The sequence below is a fragment of the Sorex araneus genome, chromosome 6 (genome assembly GCF_027595985.1).
Source record: "Sorex araneus isolate mSorAra2 chromosome 6, mSorAra2.pri, whole genome shotgun sequence".
In the NCBI taxonomy this organism is placed as follows: domain Eukaryota; kingdom Metazoa; phylum Chordata; class Mammalia; order Eulipotyphla; family Soricidae; genus Sorex; species Sorex araneus.
The window spans coordinates 145446858-145467419 of NC_073307.1; the positions used below are offsets into that span (position 1 = coordinate 145446858).

Sequence of the window (20562 nt, forward strand, 5' to 3'; positions counted from 1 at the left end):
GTGTGTGTCGGGGGTGGCGGTGAGGCAGGGAACAGACGTTTGGGACAGAAGTGGAGGGAGGCGGATGCTGGTTGGTGTTGACATGTTTCGTGTGTGAAACCCAGCCGTTATGAATATTGCAAATCACAGTGACTGAAATGGAAAAAAAAACCCAGAAAGGTCTTTGAAGAAAGCCGCCGGTCTATCCCTTCGGCCGGAATGCCAGTCCACGGGCTACTGCACAAGGGGTGCGAAGGCTGGAGAACATTGCCCTGAGTGGCCTTGAAAGCAGGCGTGTGTGTGTGTGTATGTGTGTGTGTGTGTGTGTGTGTGTGTGTGTGTGTGTGTGTGTGTGTGTGTAAGCAGGCTTAGGAGGAGGTGGGTATGTCTCTGGAAAACTCTTGCAGCCGAAAGACACCTTCTGGTGGCCCGAGCTTCTTGCACCCGACTTCTGAGACATGCAGGCCTCCCCCGGGCCCGTGGGCTCGCCGTGGACCGCCGGGCCGCAGGGGTGCAGCGGGTGCTCCTGAGAGTCGGGCGCCCGACACCTGCTCCCCATTGCCTCTCATTATCCCCCAAGGTGGGCAGGAAGTCACAATTCAGAAATGCTCGCGGCTCAGTCATCATTACGTGCAAATCCCACGACCTGGGAGCACGGTGTTGGGGGCACAGTCCCCCGGGTGCGGAAGCCGAGGTGCGGGAGAGGTTAAGTGCTTTGCCCTGGTCACCCTGGGCGGAAGGCAACGGCTGGCCTCTCCGCCAGCCCGTGTCTGCGAGGCCACGTGTGCCGGGTCACGCGCATGAGGCCGCCCCCGCCTGGGGGTGTGCGAGGAAGTTGGTGGCCGGATTCCAGTCCTGGCCTTGCTCCTCCAAACTGGTTCTTCCCCCCTCCCTCTCCCTCCCCCCCAGGCCTTTTCTGCGTCTCTCATGTTCCGGCCCTATAGTTTTGGGTTTGGGTTTTGGGGCCACGCCTGGTGATGCTCAGGGCTTGCTCTTGGCTCTGCACTCCGGGGTCACTCCCGGCAGGGCTCCGGGAACCCTTTGGGAGGCCGGGAATCGAACCCAGATGGGCCACGTGCAAGGCCAGTGCCTTATCCGCTGTGCTCGGGCTCCGGCCCCTCAGGCCCTATTTGGAATGCAAGTGAGCTGGGTGGGGGGGGTGGTTCGTGATCTCCCGCCCCCTTCCGTGGCCATCCACTTCCCGCAGGGAGCTGGCAGCGGAGGTCGGGCCAGATCGGTGCTCTTGCCAGACTCGCTGCTTCCTGCCCCCTGGCAGTCAGTGTCTTGGAGTCCGGGCTGTAACGCCCTTCAGAGGGGGACTCAGTCCAGATTCCACGGGTTCTGTTTTCTGAAACGGAGCCTGGCGTCTCTCGGGGAATTTTCCCTCTCCCTTTGATGTCGTGACGGCAGTTTCAGTGTGTTGGCATTCCCCTTCTCCCGGAACAGACCTCGTCTTGTCGTTCTAATCATTTTTCCTTCTGTGTGAGCTGTATACTTCGCCTTTTTGGAAAGACATGATGTTTTTAAAAATTGTTATCATATACACTCCGTAGTGTCAGGGTTAGGTAGGTGGGGGTGTTTTTATAACAGGCGTTCTCTGGAATAGTGTTATTTGGATGGGGTCTTGTGTCTGGGGTCAGATTTGACAGCCCAGGGAAAGGAACTTGTGTGTGTGTGTGTGTGTGTGTATCTTACAGAAGACCTAAAAAGCAGTGAATTCCACTATGCCCCACAGTGCAGTGTATGGCACTGCTTTCCCCAAACTGGAAGGAGAAGCAGTGCAGGTATGTTCCATACCATTCACTGTTCAGAGGCTCTTGCCCACCTCCCCTTCCAGGTTAAAGAAACTTCAACTCACTTTCTTTCTTTGCCTCCTTCCCCTCCCCTTCCCCTCCCCTCCCCTCCCCTTCCTCCTTTCCTCCCTCCCTCCCTCCCTCCCTCCCTCCCTCCCTCCCTCCCTCCCTCCCTCCCTTCCTTCCTTCCTTCCTTCCTTCCTTCCTTCCTTCCTTCCTTCCTTCCTTCCTCCCTCCCTCCCTTCTTTCCTTCCTTCCTTCCTTCCTTCCTTCCTTCCTCCCTCCCTCCCTCCCTCCCTCCCTCCCTCCCTTCCTTCCTTCCTTCCTTCCTTCCTTCCTTCCTTCCTTCCTTCCTTCCTTCCTTCCTTCCTTCCTTCCTTCCTACCTTCCTTCCTTCCTTCTTTCCTCCCTCCCTCCCTCCCTCCTCTCTTTCTTTCTTTCTTTCTTTCTTTCTTTCTTTCTTTCTTTCTTTCTTTCTTTCTTTCTTTCTTTCTTTCTTTCTTTCTTTCTTTCTTTCTTTCTTTCTTTCTGTATTGGAACACACCTGCTCTTTCTCGGAACTTCCTCCTGACTTTGTGCTCAGGGGTCACTCCTGGTAGTGCTTGGGGATTGAACCAGGGTCAGTCATGTGCTAGACAACTGCCTTAACCCCTATATTCTTTGGTACTCTCCCCCCACCCCCGCCACCCATATCGATTGCTATCTATTTATTTATTTATTTATTTATTTATTTTGGTTTTGGGCCACACCTGACAGAGTTCGGGAGTTACTCCTGGCTCTGCACTGAGGAATCACACCTGCCAGTGCTTAGACCACTAGGGTGCCGGGGATCAAACCTAGGGCTTTCTTTGTGTGTCAGGCAAGCACCTCACCTGCTCACTCTCTCTCTCCCTCCCTCCCTCCCCTCTCTCTCTCTCGCTCTCTCTCTCTCTCTGGCTCCCCAATTGCCATTTCTAACCCTACCGTTCTATCCTGTATGAAGTAAGAATGCCTCCAGCTAGGGGTGTGGTTCTCAGTCAGCCTTCCCTTTCAGGATCACGCTTTAAATGATCTTACATACCTGCCCTTTGAGACTTTACCTTCCGCCAAGAGGTGAGCCCCAGGCCTCCGAGAGTCTGTGTTGGGAGCAGCTCTGGGCGAGGCGGTTGGCATGGTGCCTGCAGAGACCGGGACAGCCGGGGGGCTCCGTGGTGGCCGAACCATGTCCACGGCTCCCTGCCGTCACCGGCATCCTTGGGAAGGAAGGTGCTCAGGCCAGGATCAGGGACAGGAAACTCACAGCGAAGGTGTCCCAAGGAGTCAGAGCGGCACCGACTTGGGGCGCCTTTTGAGACTTCGGGGCCACACTCGGCCGTGGACGCCGGGGGCGTGGGAGTGAGGGCCCGTCCTGGCGTGCCTCTCGGTCGCGGGATCTAATTCTGTCTGCTGTGGACACGCTGGCCTTCATATCCTGGTTCCCTGCAGCATCCCGGGCTGAGTTCCCACCCATGTGTGTTCCATGTGTCCGTGTACATTTCCTGGCCCCCACTGTGCCATCTGGCCGGCAGCTGCTGTCCTCTCTGCCGCAGCGGCGGTGGTGGGTGTCCATCAGGGATGGGCACGGGGTTGAGGTGGGCAGGAGGGGAGACCCACCTGGGAATCCCAGTGTGAGGAAGACTCCGGGGGCACGTCAGGAGGAGCCTATGTGACATTTCCTAGTTAGCCACCTCTGGTAGCACAGGTGTTAGGTCCCAAACTTTGTCCGTTTCACAGTCCACGTGAGTGTGAATGTGAACGTGAACGTCTCGGGGGCTTCTGGGTTCTAGGCCGTGACAGTAGGCCCAACGGCCCATCTCGTGGGAAATGGGTTGTGATGCAGTTTTCATATTCCCGAAAGTCGCTGGATTTTTCAAACGAGCAGATTGTATGGCATAGGGTTTAAAAGGACTGGAGCGATAGCACAGCAGGTAGGGCGTTTGCCTTGCAAGCAGCTGACCCGGGTTCGATTCTTCTGTCCTTCTCAGAGAGCCCGGCAAGCTACCGAGAGTATCCGGCCCACACGGCAGAGCCGTGGCGTATTCCATATGCCAAAAGCAGTAAAACAGTAACAAGTCTCACCATGGAGACATGACTGGTGCCTGCTCGAGCAAATCGATGAACAACAGGACGACAGTGCTACAGTTTATTGCTACAGGGTTTAAAAATGCTAAGAGCAGGGTTGCCCGCTTTGGCGGCACATAAAGTAAAATCAGAGTGACCTGGACTGGGCCCGGTGCCCGGAGGACACTCGGATTCGTGACACGGCTATCGAAAAGCAGATGTGAGTGTGAGCACGCGTGAGCTGGTCTTTCCCGCATGGGCACAACACACAACTCTTGTTCACACCATTGCTTTCAAAATGACCTCACGCCTCAGTGCTAGCAAAGACTCTAGATTTCCTTCCTTCCTTCCTAAACTTGGGGTTTTTTTTTTTTTTAAATTAAATCACTGAAATACATAGTTGCAAAGTAGGTCATGATTGGGTTTCAGTCATACAGTGTTCCAGTGACTGCCCCTTCACCAGTGTACATTTCCCGCCACCAGTGTCCCCAGTTCCCTCTCTGCCCCCCCCACCTTCTGCCCCCCCCAGCCAGCCTTCATGGCAGACACTCCTCCCTCCCTCCCGCTCTCTCCCTCCCTCCCGCTCTCTCTCTCCCTCCCTCCCCTCCCTCTCTCTCTGTCTCTGTCTCTGTCTGTCTCTGTCTCGGTCTCTCTCTCTCTCTCTCTCTCACACACACACACACACACACACACACACACACACACACACTTTCCTCTTGGGCATTGTGGTTTGCAATACAGGTACTGAAAGATTATCATGTGTATCCCTTTACCCCCTTCCAGCATTCAGTTCCTGTCCGGAAGTGATTATTTCCATCTATCCTAGTGGTCCCTTCTCTCCCCTAACTGCCCTCCCCATGTGGCAAGGTTCCAACTGTGGACCAGTCCTCCCGGCCCCCTGCTGAACTTTGTTTCTGAGGATGGTTAGGCTAGGAGCATCGTCAGTCGGTACCCAGAGCAAACGCACTCTGCCAGGGCCTGGGGGTTTCCATCGCTTGTTATTTCTGTCTTTAAAATCCTTGCGTGTCCCTGTCCCGTTTGGAGCCCTTCCCATGTGGTGACTTGGGGCTGCCCCACCCTCTGTGCCTAGAACCTCCCCAGTCTCTCGGTGGCCAGTTTCGTCCATATTCTGTGGCGTTGCTTTCAGGACGCTCCTTTTCCGTGGCTGTTGGATCTCGGAAAGTTTCTTACCTTCGAGGCACCCGTTTTTCTTTTTGGGGGTCACACCCGGCAATGCACAGGGGTTACTCCTGGCTCTGCACTCAGGAATTACTCCTGGCAGTGCCTCAGGGGACCATATGGGATGCTGGGAATCCAACCCGGGTCAGCTGCATGCAAGGCAAACGCCCTAGCCGCTGTGCTATCGCTCCAGCATTGGCCCCCATTTTTATCTCATCTTTTTTTTTTGTTTTGTTTTGGTCCCCCAACAAGCCGGAATACGTTGTCGTCTTTGTTTTTCAACTGTTGCTGGTTTTTTGTTTCATTTATTATTTTATTTTTCTCTAAGTAGCACAGTTGTTAATATCCAAGAGTTCTTTCCTGCCCGTGATGGAACTTGTTAAGTGGAGGCAGCCGCCCTCGTTTCCCGGGTGGGGTGTCTGCTTTCTCCGAGGTTACGGTTGGTTAGGGATGTTGTTCTCACTTCCTCCTGCTGCTTCCCCGTGCCCATTCCCTCCGCGTCTTTGTGGTTCTGAGTGTGCATGTGTGGCTTCTGCCCATGCGGAAGACGTTCCTGCAGCGCGCGCACGTGTGAGAGGGAGTCTAGGATCTGTTCGTCGTTAAGAGGGAAGCTCAGGGAGCCTGATCAGAAGTTCCCATGTGGGGCGGGCGGGCGGGCCTGGGGTGCCTGGCGAGCGAGGAGCTTCCCAGGAAGATCACAGGGGTGGGGGTGGGGGTGGGGGGTACCTGGACACCTCCAAAACAGAGGCGGCGGGGCTCACCCAGAGATTAGAGTTCGCACCAACTCTCTCCCCAGCCTGGTTCCCACGCCCCAGCCTTCCCTGTCAGAGAAAGCATCTTCCTTCCTTCCTTCCCTGGATGAAGCAGGAGGAACGTCCTGGCCACAGAGAATGGGTCGGGGTAGGGATGGTTGGTGAGTCGGTCACTGTCTGCTCCTTACACATTTTTGTGTGTGTGTGTGTATGTGTGTGTGTGTGTGTGTGTGTGTGTGTGTGTAGAGGCGGGGTTGGGTCACACCCAGCGATTGTCAAAGCTTACTCCTGGCTCTGTGCTCAGGGATTACTCCTGGTAAGGCTCGGGGTGCCCGTGGCCAAATCGGGGTCAGCTACCGGTGACACTGTCCTGTCCCTCCAGCCCCAGCTCAGCCCTGCTCCCGCCCAGGTCCCTCCGCCCGCTCCCGAGGTCCCCTCCACGCTGGGCTCCCGAGCCTGCCCAGGGTTCGGCGGTGGGAACCTGTGCTCCATCGTGGCTGCCGTCCTCGTGTCTCTCCTGCACTCAGCCACGTCCCCTTCTCTCGCCCCCTCCCAGTCTTTCCAGAAGCCAGTTGGGGGCCCGGGGGCCCAGGGCAGGGCTGAGCGCTTATGAGACCAGGCCTGGGGCTCCCCCCGGCCCCCCCCCCCCGCACTGCTGGCCCCAGGCAGCACCCCATTCTCGGGTCCGAGCATGGTGCACCCGGCCCGGTTGGCTCAGGGGCCGTGAGCTGCCTCGAGAGTTCCCCGACTGTGGCTCCGGAGGCCCCAACCCAAATCAGACCCGAGTGACACGTCGCTTCTGCTCGCTGGCCGTTGTCTGTTCTCAGGCGTCATCTCCATCTCCGTCCACTCTCACCCCAGGGGACAACGAGGGGTCGGGCTGCCCGGGCTTCTCTCGGGCTTTGGCTCACAGATGCTTTCCCCAGGCTTGGGGGGGGGGGAGTCGGCGCCCCACGGCCAGGAGGGAGAAAGGCCCAGCCGGTCAGGTCAGAGCGGCTGGGTCATTCCCCGCCTCCCCACGGACCCCACCCGATGCACCGGACAGGCTTATTGGGGACAGCAGGTAGCCCCCCCACCCCCACCCCTGGGCAGTTCCTCCCTGACCACGTCCGTCCGTCCGTCTGTTCTCTTGCAGAAATGGGCCAGCGTGAGCAACCCCCTCTCGCTCCCCCTCATCCCACCGCAGTCCCAGGGCTTCACCGCCATCGTCCTCACCTACGACCGCGTGGAGAGTCTCTTCCGGGTCATCACCGAGGTGTCCAAGGTGCCCAGCCTCTCCAAGCTGCTGGTCGTGTGGAACAACCAGAATAAAAGCCCCCCCGAAGGTAAAGATGCAGGCGGGGTTAGAGGGGGTGGGGGCCTCGGGACAGTCCTGGCCGAGTGTGGGCACCGGGTTCCGCCGGCGTCCTCCGGGCTGGCTCCGTGACCCGCATCCTTGGCGAGCAGACGAGCCCGGTGGCCCCAGACACGTCCAAGGGATCGTCCTGTTTGGTCGGCGCTTAATGCATTTTTGGAGGCAGACGGACACCCCCCCCCCCCCCCCCCACACACACACACGCCCCGTCTCCCTGCAATCATCCCACCCCTGTTCTCGGGTGGCCCATTTAACTGCCAAGCCCCTGGCCTGCACTGTAAGCCACCAGGGACGAGGGGGCTTAGAACTCTGCAGGATCAAAGGCCGGCGGCCTTGGGAAAGAGGAGCTGGGCGCCCCGCGCGCGGCTGTTTACAGGGGCGCACCCTCTCGGAGGCATCCGTTTGGCCCGTCCTTATCTCATCTCCCCCCCAGCCCTGTGCCTCTTCACAGAGGACGGTCTCGAGTCTGGCTGCCCGGCGCTGGGCTCCGCGTGGCCTCCCGGCCCCGGCGCCGTGCCCCCCGGCTGGCTCCCCGTCAGCCGCTCCTCCCTCCCTCCGTCAGCCGTCTTCCCTCCAGACCTCGGCCACCCCGTTGGTCCGCCGAGGGGCGCAGGGCCGAGGACCGTGTGAGCCGTGGGGATTTGTTTTTGATTCAGGGTCCGAGAAGCCCGTTCCACCTGCATTGAGTTTCTCATTCGGTGCTTCGATTACGGATCTTAATCCGGGCACTTCAAAGGCCCGGCCCTTTATAGGCTATTAAAGGCAGGAAGTTTCTGATGGATTAGAGCGAGGAATGAGTTTGAAGTTTGTAATGTGCACCACTATCACCGATAAGGCCTGGTTTATTGCCTGACAGTAGTATCTGTGCTTTTTTTTTTTTCTTTTTCTTTCCTCCCCCCCCCAATGGCTCTTCCCTCTTAATTGGTTCTACTGAAGGCAGGATGGGGCGCCCCTTGCTTAGCGGCATAGTGCGGGCCGGAGGGAGACCGTTATTTCTAGACCGGTCGACAAGTCGGAAAAGGGCCTCGAGAAAATCCTTCAGCCGCGTCGTTAAAAAGATCTTTAACTTAGTGGGATATCTGTTCTCTGAAGGGATCGTGCACTTCCTTTGTAGATTTATGGAGCCGCTGCCCGGCCGGTCAGCCAGGCAGCTATTTATAGTGAAGGCCCTGCCTTTGGCCCTGAGGCTCGCCTCTTGGGGCGGGTGATAGACGGCCTCTCTCCTGGGCCCAGTCCGTCCCCTCCCGCTCTGCCTGAACTCTCGCCAGGAGAGAGAAAGGGGCAGACAGGAAAGCCCAGGTGCTGGCTGCTCCTGGGACAGAGGAGAGGGAGAGAGTGGGGAGGGAACCTGGCCGCAGGGCTGCTGCACCCCAGAAGGGAACTGGGGGGTTCGTCCCTCTCTTCCGGGACAAGGGCAGCAGGGTGTGCCCAGAGGTAGGCTGTGTGTGCCACGGGGACCCTGCTCTGTTACGCCCACTCGAGTCTCGCCACGTTCCCCTGCACGCACTCACACCGTAGAAGAACCTCTCTGGCCCGCTCCTGCCCTCCCCTGCCCCCCCTGCCCTCCCTTATCCCCTCCTGCCCCGTCCTGCCCCTTCCTGCCCCCTCCTGCCCCCTCCTGCCCCTTCCTGCCCCCTCCTGCCCTCCCCTGCCTCCTCCTGCCCCCTCCTGCCCCCTCCTGCCCTCCCCTGCCTTCTCCTGCCCACTCCTGCCCCCTCCTGTCCCCTCCTGCCCACTCCTGCTCTCTCCTGTCCCCTCCTGCCTGCTCCTGCCCACTCCTGCCCTCCCCTGCCTTCTCCTGCCCACTCCTGCCCCCTCCTGCCCCTTCCTGCTATCCCCTACCCCCCCGCCCACTCCTGCCCCCTCCTGCCCCCTCCTACCTACTCCTGCTCTCTCCTGCCCCCTCCTGCCTGCTCCTGCCCACTCCTGCCCTCCCCTGCTTTCTCCTGCCCACTCCTGCCCCCTCCTGCTCTCCCCTACCCCCCTGCCCACTCCTGCCCCCTCCTGCCTGCTCCTGCCCACTCCTGCCCCCTCCTTCCCTCTCCTGCTCTCCCCTACTCCCTCCTACCCCCTCCTGCCCTCTCCTACCCGCTCCTGCCCTCTCCTACCCCCTCCTACCCGCTCCTGCCCCCTCCTGCCTCCTCCTGCCCCCTCCTGCCCCCTTCTGCCCTCCCCGCCCCCTCCTGACCCCTTCTGCCTGCTCCTGCCCTCTCTTGCCCACTCTGCCTACTCCCGATGGGAGAGTTGGGCAGCGTTGCCGGTGCTAAAGGCTGGTGGCGCAGGGTCTCCTGGGAAGCCGGGCTTAGCGAGCCTCTCTGGGCTAAGTGAGCTGAATTCCCTCCAGTGCTTTTGAGTCTCTCCTTTCTGGCCCGTGTCCGGGCAGGCTGCAGAAGGGGGCAGTCCTCCTCTTCCCTGAACGGCCCAGGCAGTACCCCTGAGCTAGGCTGGGAGCCAGGTGTTGGGGATTTTAGTAGACCCACCTGAAAAGTAGTGTTTAATTGAAGGACCAGGACTTTGTTTTACTCACTTTAAAATTCTGTTTATTAATTTATTAGGTTTGGGGGCCACCCACAGTGGTACTTAGATCTTACTCCTGGCTCTGCACTCAGGAATTACTCCTGGTGGTGCTCAGGGGACCATATGGGATGCTGGGGATTGGACCCGAGTCAGTCTTGTGCAGGGCAAACTCCCTGCCCGCTGGACTCGTGCTCCCGCCTCCGGCTCCACTTTATTTTTGAGATTTCTAGGCTCCGGGAAGGAACGGGAGCCCTCGGCAGTGCACACCCCGTTTCTGACCACCCCTCGTAGAGACCCAATCAGCTCTTCTCTGACGACGCTTCCGGGCCAGGCTCTGCCACTGGGCTTGTTTGGGGAGCGTGTGAACCATATTTCATCCCACGAGGGGTGTCCATTCCAGCGGCAAGCGGGGCCGTCGCGCTCTGGGCCTCCTGCCAGTATAACCATCGGATTTTGTTCTTCTGTTGTCACTGTTGTTCACGTATGACATTAGTAACACATATATTTTGGAAATACCAAATCCAGGGCTTTGAAACCTTAGAGGGCAAAGGGACGTTTTTCACTCTCTCCGCATTTACTAAAATAAATACCGCGGTGAACGTGTCGGCTGCTGTGAGAATTAGTGGAGGCGGGAACCACCCCACTCCTGCTCCCCCTTTATTTATTTATTTATTTTTTTTACTCTCCAACCCCACCAAATTCCATTTTTCCCCCCCTCTCGGTTCCATTGAAGTCTAAATTGCTTGGTTTGAAATTTAAGCAAATACTCCAACCAGGCAATAGAAATTTCCAGCGAGCTTTCGTCACGTTGGTTTTGTGCTCCGCCAGAGAAGGGAGGCCAGCCACGTCCCCCTGCGTTCCCTCCGCCTCTCCCCCCGCCCCCGCCCCTGCCCCCTGTTCTTCAGCTCTCAGACTTGGTGGACGCAGCGCTGACCCTCCTTGGCCTCTGGCCTCAGTTGGGAGCCATCACACTGGACGTTTCACGTAGGCGTGTGTTGGCCTTCTGTGTTATTTTCATTACAAACTTGGCATTGCTCTAATTGCTCTAGAGAGCCCCCCCAGCCAGCCCCGGACTCAGTGTGTGTGTGTGTGTGTGTGTGTGTTTGGGGGATGGGGGTGGGTCCTAGTTCTTCATGAGCAGTGGGGAAGGTACTTTCCTTGCACACAGCTGACCCCCGATTTGCTCCCCGAGCACCACTTCCGTTCCTCTGAGCACCATCAGGAGTGACCCCTGAGCACAGAGGCAGGAGTGAGCCCTGAGCCCCGATGGGTCTGCGCCCCTCCCCCAAATAAAACAACAAAAATTAACATGGCTAGTAAGAGGTGTATCCGGGACTTGAAGCTGTTCCCCAGGGCTGAATGGCAGTCCTAAGACTCAGGGGTGACTTGTTGGATTTCTCGCTTGATGATGTATCTCGGTCCAGGCCGACCTGAGTCAGGGCATTCTTGCTTTGCCTTTTTTTTTTTTTTCTTTTCCGGTTTTGAGGCCGCTCCTAGTGATACTTGGGGGGCTACTCCCAGCTCAGCACTTTCGGGTCTCTCCTGTGACCATGCGGTGCCGGGGAGTGTTTTTGGAGTGGAAATGCCCCAGTGTTGCTCCTCCAAGGTTTCGCCTCATCTTCAATCCGTTTGTACCAGGAGAACATTCTTGGCCACTCTGAGTCCAAATCAGTAAATACCGCTGTCGCATCCACCCGGCCATTGGCCATGGCCTCGCCTGATGCGCCCGGGGGGACAGTCCCCCTGACTCCTCAGCTGCCTCACACATCCGATCTGGGCAGGGACTGGGAGACGCGGCAGGGAGGGTCGAGGAGCGGGCGTCAGTGAGGAGGGCTTGCAGAACCCTTAAGGACGACCCCAGAAGTAGATTGGGGAGTGGTCCTTGCCCAGCTTGGCCCGGGGGGCTGCCTACTATGTGGTAGCCTTTCCGGGCGGGGGACAGGCCCAGGCTGGCGGCATGAAGCCAGCCCACAGAGCCGACGGGAGAGGCACCCAGGGGAGTCAGCAAATCTGCTGGGGAGCTGGTCGGGGTTCCGTGGTGCCCACATGGACCCCTGTGTGGGGAGAGCCTCCGGTGAGCTACTGGCGGGACAGCTGCCTGGGGTGCCAGGGGGCTGATCACCTGCAGAGCACGCTGTGGGTGGGTGGCCCAGCCTGCCTGCTTGCAGGCCAGGTGCTGAGGGAGTGAGGCCGAAAGTCCCCCAGCGAGCGCCGGGGCCAGGGCGATGGTACAGCGGGCAGAGTGCTTGCTTTGCACACGGCTGGCCCGGGTTTGATCCCCAGCACCCCATAGGGTACCCCCCCAAGCACCGCCAGGAGTGATCCCTGAGTGCAGTGCAGAGCAGGAGTAAGATCTGAGAACTGCTGTGTGTGCACCCCCCTCCCCACCTTCTGCCTCCCCCAACTGGAAAAAAAACCCCTTCTCCAGGGGCTGGAGCGATGATAGCACAGCAGGGAGGGCGTTTGCCTTGCACGCAGCCGATCTAGGTTCGATCCCCAGCATCCCATATGGTCCCCTGAGCACCACCAGGAGTTAATTCTTGAGTGCAGAGCCAGGAGTAACCCCTGTGCATTGCCAGGTGTGACCCAAAAAAACCCAAAAAATAAAAAAATTAAATTAAATTAAAAATTTTAAAAAGCCCCCTTCTCCAAAGCATCCCTCCAGCACCCTCTACTGGCAAGGCTTATGGCTGTGCCATGGGGCAGAGGAAGGACCCCGGTTGAGGGAGGACAGACGCCCAGGTGCCTGGGGTGAGTTGGTGCCCCAGAGGCTATCACTTGGCTGCTGGCACCGTTCCTGGATCCGGGCAGCGCCCTGAGCTCCCGTCCCACCTCTCCTAGTGGAGGGTCCTTTCTTCAAAGGGTGACCCCCGCAGGCGAACACACAGTAAGGTGCAGAGCGTCTCAGGGGGACCCAGGGCTGCCCAGGGCGTGGCGGGGGCTGGGGGGGAGGAGCAGAGCTGCCGCAGAGAGCCTGTGAGGTGGAAATATCACCCCTCCGCACCCCACCGTCACCCCCAGGAGCCTGCCTGCAGCTCACTCCCGCCTTCTCCACAAGGCACTTTCCTGGCCTTATCTGTCTGTGTGTATTCTGAGATGTGTTTAGTTTCCATTTATTGTTGTTCCCAATGACAGGGGGCTGGGGGGGAGGGAGGAAAGGTGACTGGGGTTTTGTTTGCTTGTTTGTCGTTGTAGTTGCTATCTTGTGGCTCTTTTTTCTTTTTAAAGGCTGAGTTAAACCTTCCGCCCCCCCTCCTTTTTTTTTTTTTTTGCGGGCTAGAGGGTGTTGGGCTACAGCCGATGGTGGCTAGGGGTTCTCCCTAGCTCTGTGCTTGGGTCTGATGCCTGGTGGTGCTCCAGGGACCATATGTGGTGCCCGAGATTTGAACGGGGGTCACAGCCCGGCACTCACCCTCCCGCCCCTGCCGTTCTTGCTCTTCTGTGGGGCCGGGAGCCGAGGTCTCTGCGCTGCCACTGAGTTCCAGCCGGAGGCCCCCCTCTCCGTTTTAATTTTTAATGCAGCAGATGTGTGTGTGTGTGCGTGTCCCACACAAAATAAAACCTCCCTGCGGGGGGGGGGGGGGCTGGGGGTGCGGCCTGCCCGGTTTGTCAGAGCACCCGGGAGTCCTGCTCCCAGGACGTTGGAGAAGTGTCAGCCTTCCTTTTGCGGGACGGCCGTGAATCTGTGGCTGGGACCCATGTGGACGAGAGATTTATGGGCAGGAGCTTTTGTTTACTCGGAAGGAGGAGCCGGGCGCCCACGAGAAGAAGGATGAAGGATGGTGCATCCTCGTTTGGCCCCGTACCTGGAAGGACGCGTGGGCTGTCTGCGCTCCAAGTCCTGTTCGGCCTTTGATGCTCAGGCGGATTTAGATTCACATAACCAGCCTTATCGTTTATTGGCTCTTTAACCCTGGTCAAGTTACTTAACCTCCCGGAGCCTTGTAAATACCACTTTGTAAATAATTTCTGCCCCAGAGGAGGATCGAATGGCATTTCACCTCCAGACTGTCTGACGTGCGCCAGTCGCTGGGTAAAGACCACCCCCTCCCCCCGCCCACCTTTCCCACACTCCCCCACCCCCGTCTCTCTCTCTCTCTCTCTCTCTCTCTCTCTCTCTCTCTCTCTCTCTCTCTCTCTCTGGGTTTTTACCCTATGAGGAAGCCACTTGTCCGCATCCCCCTCTAGCCTCCTGGTTCGTGTCCAGCCTTTGATCCCACCCCCAGATAATTCACGGAGGATGTGATTTGGTGCCGTCAGTGATGCTGTTATCAGCATCGGTTATTACTGATTTAAAAGATCGGAGGCTCACAGGATCTCTTCCCCGGAGAGGTTTCATCGGGCACTGGGTCAGCCTTCAGGCTCCGGGCTGATTCAGACTGGGCGGGCCCCGTCCTTAATTCCAGGCATCCCTCTCTCGGGCACGAGGGGCTCTCCAGGTATTGGGATGACGAAGCGAGAGGCCGTCTCTGAACTCAGAAGGGGTGTGTGTGTGGGGGGGGTGCCCACAAACACTAGATCCGCCCACAGTGATGTGAGGGACACTTGTGGCAGATGCCGCATGGAGACTCCCAAGACGTTTGGACATCCACGCAAAGCAGAACGCAAGTCATGCCGTGTGAAATGGGACAGTTCTTAAAAATCAGGAGACCCGGGGCTGGAGCGATAACACCACGGGTAGGGCGTTTGCCTTGCATGTGGCCGACCCGGGTTCGATTCCCAGCATCCCATATGATCCCCTGAGCGCCGCCAGGGGTGATTCCTGAGTGCAGAGCCAGGAGTAACCCCTGAGCATCGCCGGGTGTGACCCAAAAAGCAAAAACAAACAAACAAACAAATCAGGAGACCCAGGATGGAATGGCATCAGTCATTTCAAAGTATCACAGGAAGAAAATGTAAAGGCCAGTCTTGAGTTGGGGGTTTCTCCCGTGCACCCAAAACTCCCACCTAATCTGACCTACACATTGGAGATCTGCTCTGTAAAGTGGCCACAAGAGACCAGATCCCATGAACTGGGGGAAGGGGGCCACGGCGGGGATGGGCGGTCCATGGGATGGTTGGGACGGGAGGGATGGGAGCACTGGTGGTGGAGTCCAGGGTGTGGCCGTCTACAACTCACGACTCGACTCGGGCACTGCATGTCCAAGCAGAGTGGCAGGCCGGGTCTGAGCTGGGGCGAACCCTGACGCAGAAGGAATTCAGTGCAGGCCGTGCAGTTCTGAGTGTGGCCCAGGAGTGGGGAGGGGTCCGGACTCAGTGATCTTTGGGTCCTGTTGCATCAAGGCCTCCGGGTCGTGGTGTGTGCTCTGGTTAAGGCGGGCTGAGACTGAGATTGAGCAGCGCAGTAAGGACTGAGGATTTTACAAAAAAAAAAAAAAAAAAAGCATGGAGAATATAAAACATGATAAAAATGCCTCTGTCAGAAGTTCCCGTTGCACAGTTGTCCATGTGGATTTAATGAGAGCCGGGGATGTAAGTTGATTCTTTCATCTCATTTGTGAGACGATGCTTTCACCACGTTACCTACTCAGGAAAGTTAGAGGAGTAATAAATTCCATGTTGTTGGGTTTTGTTTATAATATATATATATATCTTTTTTTTTTTTTAATGTTTAGAATCTCTCTGGCCCAAAATCCGGGTTCCACTGAAAGTTGTGAGGACGGCCGAGAACAAGCTGAGTAACCGCTTCTTCCCTTACGATGAGATCGAGACGGAGGCCGTGCTGGCCATCGATGACGACATCATCATGTTGACCTCGGATGAGCTGCAGTTCGGCTATGAGGTGAGGGGGCTCGGCGCTGGGGCTTGACCTCCCGGGTTCCTAAGGGCCTTGTCCGGGCTGCTCTTTTCCGGAAGAAACGTGTTCTGTTAGACCGGAGAGAGAGAGAGAGAGAGAGGAGAGAGAGAGAAAGAGAGAGAGAGAGAGACAGAGAGAGAGAGAGAGAGAGAGAGAGAGAGAGAGAGCGCAGCGGGTAAAGTACTGGCCTTGCAGGCGGCTGACCTGGGTTCGAGCCCCAGCACCCCCTGGGGTCCCCTGAGCCCCGGCAGGAGCGAACCTTGAGCACTTCCAGGTGTGGCCACGAGCCGTGTTCTGTGTCATTCTCTGACACCAGAGTTGGGAACTGTCAGGGGTGCCCCAAATATGGGTTGGAGGAGAGTCAGGGTGGGGGTGATGAAGCCACGCTCTAAAACCCGAGGGTCGAGGTGGGGGTAGCCCCCGCTCCAGGAGGGCAGCGGTGCCCGTCCCGTCTGTCCGGCTGAGAACGCCCAAGGAGAGTCCCCCCCGGACACAGCGCGTCTCTCGCTGGCGTTTAACAAGCACTTAATCGCTGTCTCCTCAGGAGAGTGAGTGCTCCCCGGGCTGCCGCGGCAAGGCCCCCGCGACCATAAAAACATCAGGCCGTGAAGAAGCCGGCGACACTGACAGACAGAAAGCAGAGCTGCGGCCGGGCCGGCCAGCCGTGCTGGGCCGCGTCTGGGGCGCAGGGGCGGGGCCCCCTGTCTTGAGGGAGCCGCATTCCCTGTCGCCTGCCCATTCGCTGCGGCTGATGGATGAGGCCGGAGTCAGGGGTTAAGTGTGGAGACCAGGAAAGGTCTCCCCCGGGGAAAGTGCCAGAGCCGGGCCTGGTGAAAAGCAGACGGGAGGGATGAGCCCTGTCAGGGAGGGTGTCCTCGAGGGCTGCGGGTGGTGGCGGCGGTCATCGCGGCCCCGGGCCTGAGCACCCACCAGAGTGTCACAGCCAAGGGCCTGGGGTAGAGGGTGAGGGGGACGATTGGGTTCAGTGTCTTAACTGGGACCTTGGTTTTACTGGCACACACAGATGTCAAGGCATGACCCAAACCGACACTTTGGAACACGTTCTGTTTATCACATGTCAACTCTATTTCAAAAAAGTTGTCCAGAATTATATGTATACTCTTACGGTAGCATCAAGAAAAGACATACTTGAAATCTTTAATAATAAGTAAAAAAAAATGTACCAGGTTAAGTTCAGAGGAAGCTATAAAACAGCGCTGAGGGAAATTGCAGAACACCTTTGTAAATGGAGAGACAATAATTTCTCCCCAAATTGTTCTATACATTCAAAACAATCCTAGTCAAAACCCCAGAATTTTCTTTTCTTTTTTTTTGGATGAAATGGAGAAGCTAGTTCTAAAATTGAAAGGGAGATACAGTGGACCTAGAAAGACTAGTTTTCTAAGTTCTTCCCTTTCTTCTCTAAAGTTGCAGGAAATAGGTGACGTTATTCTAAAACTACAGTCACCAAGACTCGCTTGGCATTGGTGTCAGCGCACACGTATGCACATGGGCCACGCGTGTTTGGTCCGTTTGTTTCCAGCAGAGTCAGTTCGGTGGGATACAGACTATCTCTTCTGTGGGTGGGACTGGAACACTTGGGGAATGTGTCAAAGGTCAGGGATTTGGGGACAAGTCACGACCTTTACTGCCCACTATATAAAAATGTAATTCCCAGTCAGCCCTAGTCGTAAATGCCAGCACTAGACTTACAGAGCCAGTTAAAGGAAACAAAGGAACATCTCCCAGTTTACCCGAGCTACGCCAAACAGTGAGTCTTAAATCGAGGACCGAAGAGCATGACTTTAAAAAGAAGCGAAAATGTTGCCAGAGCAGTCATGTAGCGGGGCGGGTGTTTGCCTTATAAGCAGCTGACTCAGGTTTGATCCCCCGCACTCCCATCTAGTCCCTGGAACACCATCAGGAGTGATCCCTGAGGGCAGAGCCAGGAGTAAGTGCCGAGTACTTGCCAGTGTGGGTCCACGACACAAACAAAAAAGAAGCCAAAGCGGATCCACTGGACTTTCACCAATGTCAGTAAGACTTCAAAAGACACTTCTAAGCATACGTAAAGGTTAGAGACTGAGAAAATATTTTCAGAGCCTACATGATGCAGGACAAGTGACCCAAATATGCAGAGAACGGCCACAATTCCGTAAGAAAACAGATTTAAAAAAAACAAAACAAAACAACCAGAAAAGAAGTTTCAAACAGCTGCTTGACCAGAAACAGACAGAAATGCAGACTACTGGAGAGAACCCCCTCGGCATCGTAGACTTGGGGCAATTCTGTAATAAACCCCACCAGATAGTGGTGAGCACAGCGTGGATGGACGAGGCAGACGGTGGCACTTGTTGGTGGGGAACGTGGAGCAATTAGACACGACTGTCGACTGCCGAGGGAGGCAGCCAGCGTGCAAACTGTGTGGCAGGTCCTCATGAAGCAAGAGGGAACCCTTTTTTATACGACCCCGCTTCCAGAAATAAATAGAAACATGTGTCTACAGAAAAGCCTCAGACTTAGAGTTTTTATGCTCCATTATCAAGATCTGAGAACTAGGAACCATCAGCGAGTGGAAGAACAAACCGTGGCCCATCTAGGCCTCGAAAAACACTAGTTTAGCAATACAGATAGCTGCTGACTCATGTTAACGACATGGATAAGTCTCAGAGGTGTTAGGCCGGGTGAGCAGAACCAGATGCAAACCAGATTGGGTCCTTGTGTGTGGAATTTTAGAGTCGGGGAAGGAGGTGAGGGAGGAAGGAAGGAAGGAAGGGAGGGAGGGAGGAAGGAAGGAAGGAAGGAAGGAAGGAAGGGAGGGAGGGAGGGAGGGAGGGAGGGAGGGAGGGAGGGAGGGAGGGAGGAAGGAAGGAAGAGAGGGAGGGAGGAAGGAAGGAAGAAAGGAAGGAAGGAAGGAAGGAAGGAAGGAAGGAAGGAAGGAAGGAAGGAAGGAAGGAAGGAAGGAAGGAAGGAAGGAAGAGAGGGAGGAAGGAAGGAAGGAAGGAAGGAAGGAAGGAAGGAAGGAAGGAAGGAAGGAAGGAAGGAAGGAAGGAAGAGAGGGAGGGAGGGAGGAAGGAAGAGAGGAAGGAAGGGAGAAAGGAAGGAAGGAAGGAAGGGAGGGAGGGAGGGAGGGAGGGAGGGAGGAAGAAGGGAGGGAGGAAGGAAGGAAAGAAGGGAGGAAGGAAGAAGGGAGGGAGGAAGGGAGAGAGGGAGGAAGGAAGGAAGGAAGGAGGAAGGAAGGAAGGAAGGAAGGAAGGAAGGAAGGAAGGAAGGAAGGAAGGAAGAGAGGGAGGGAGGGAAGGAGGGAGGAAGGAAGGAAGGAAGGAAGGAAGGAAGGAAGGAAGGAAGGAAGGAAGGAAGGAAGGAAGGAAGAGAGGGAGGGAGGGAGGAAGGAAGGGAGGGAGGAAGAAGGGAGGGATGAAGGGAGGGATGAAGAGAGAGGAAGGAAGGAAGGAAAGAAGGAAGGAAGGAAGGGAGAAAGGAAGGGAGGAAGGAAGGAAGGAAGGAAGGAAGGAAGGAAGGAAGGAAGGAAGGAAGGAAGGAAGGAAGGAAGGGAGGGAGGAAGGGAGGGAGGAGAGAGGAAGGAAGGAAGAAAGAAGGGAGGGAGGAGGAAAGGGAAGGAGGAGGAGAGGGAGGGATGGAGGGGAGGGAGGAAAGGGGGGAATGAAGCAAGGGAGGGAGGGAGGGAGGGAGGGAGGGAAGCCTGCCTTGCCAGGGCTTGGGGGTGAGTTGACGAGGAAGGTGTGCCTCTTCTAACAACCCCAACCTCGTCCTGTCTTTGGCGTGTTCCTCAGTGCTGGGGATGCTGGATGCCCGCAGCCGTAGCTCTGAACTCTCGGCATTCCTCCTGTGCACGTGAGAATCCCCGAGCAGGAAGCCGCCGTCGGGCATAGGGTGCAGCGTGGGAGGTCTCAGCCCCGGTGTGGCCAAGCCCAGTTCAGGTGGCCAGGAGCCTCACGGTGGCCGTGGGCCGCCCACTCGGGGGCTTCTCAGCAGCCGCTAGCCACTCTGCGCCCACTGAGCGGCCACGCTTAAGTCCCTCGTGCTGGGTGCGTGTGACGGCCGCGGGCCTGCCCCCAGCACCGTCGTCCCCGTCTCTCGTTCCTCCTCTCACTTCGTCCCCTGAGCGTCCTGCGACCCAGGGACCAAGTTGTCCACTTGTGTTTCTAGGTTTCTAGTCCATTCCAGTACCCACTACTTCCCCGCCTCCGTGCCCGGAAGGACAACTGGCCAGGCCTTCGGTCTGGCAGAATCAGGACCCCCCTACCCCCCGTGATGCCCACCACCCCCATGGGTGCTCTTTCCGCCTCCTGCGTGCCTCAGCCTCCCTGCTTGAGAGGGGGTCGAGATTTACAGGCACGGAGGAAAGGAGACCCCTTAAACCAGGAATGCTCCCCTGGAGCGGGCTGTGTGGCTCAGCAGGTAGACCACTGACCCGTGTGCGGGAGGCCCTGGGTTCGATCCCCGGCCCCGCAAAGGAAGATTAACAAGTGTCTGGGGTGAAAAATAAGGAAAACCCACTTTACCACGACTGTGGGTGGGACCCCTTGGTGCCTCCCAGTGCCTCCAGGCAGGTGCTGGGTCAGCCGCCTGCCCGGCCCCAACCAGCTGGGGAAACCGTGGCCAAATCCACGGGCTCTCCCTGTATTTCGTAAGTGTCAGCAAAGAGGGGTCTTGGTGGGAGAGTCGTGGTGAAGGGGGTACCCTGGGGTGTACGGGGTGGCATTTACTCTTCACCCAGCACAGACGGCGAGGAAATAATACCACATCCCTGAGCGAGGCTCTGGAAACAGGTTTTTAATAATGACCCCCGCCTTGTCTAAAGTCGTGGGCGTCCTCACTCTCCCCTTTCAGAGTCACTGGCGTGGGAATCAGCTTGAGCCCAAGCCTTCCTGTTGGAAATCAGCGCTGGTGTAGGATAATGCCGAGGTTCCTGGGCTCACCCTCCCCCCCCCCCACCGCCAGGAGCACACGAGTCCGGCAGACCAGACCAGAATAGCGCCAGAAAGACTTTGAAACCTAAATCGATATTCCAGCCCACAGCCCGCCGAGAGTGGGCCGGGACATGCATCCTGAACCTCAACTGCGTGCTAAAATAGAGCACGTCAGCGG

General features: G+C 57.2%; 1 protein-coding gene across 1 annotated transcript in view; it reads left to right on the top strand.

Moving 5' to 3' along the window:
• Window positions 1–20562, top strand: part of EXT2 (exostosin glycosyltransferase 2) — a 125935-nt gene that overhangs the window by 76943 nt on the left and 28430 nt on the right. Inside the window, exons 9-10 of the mRNA XM_055143688.1 lie at window positions 6918–7107; window positions 15269–15435. Of these exons, the coding sequence (XP_054999663.1) occupies window positions 6918–7107; window positions 15269–15435 (357 nt within the window). The remainder of the gene's footprint in view (window positions 1–6917; window positions 7108–15268; window positions 15436–20562) is intronic.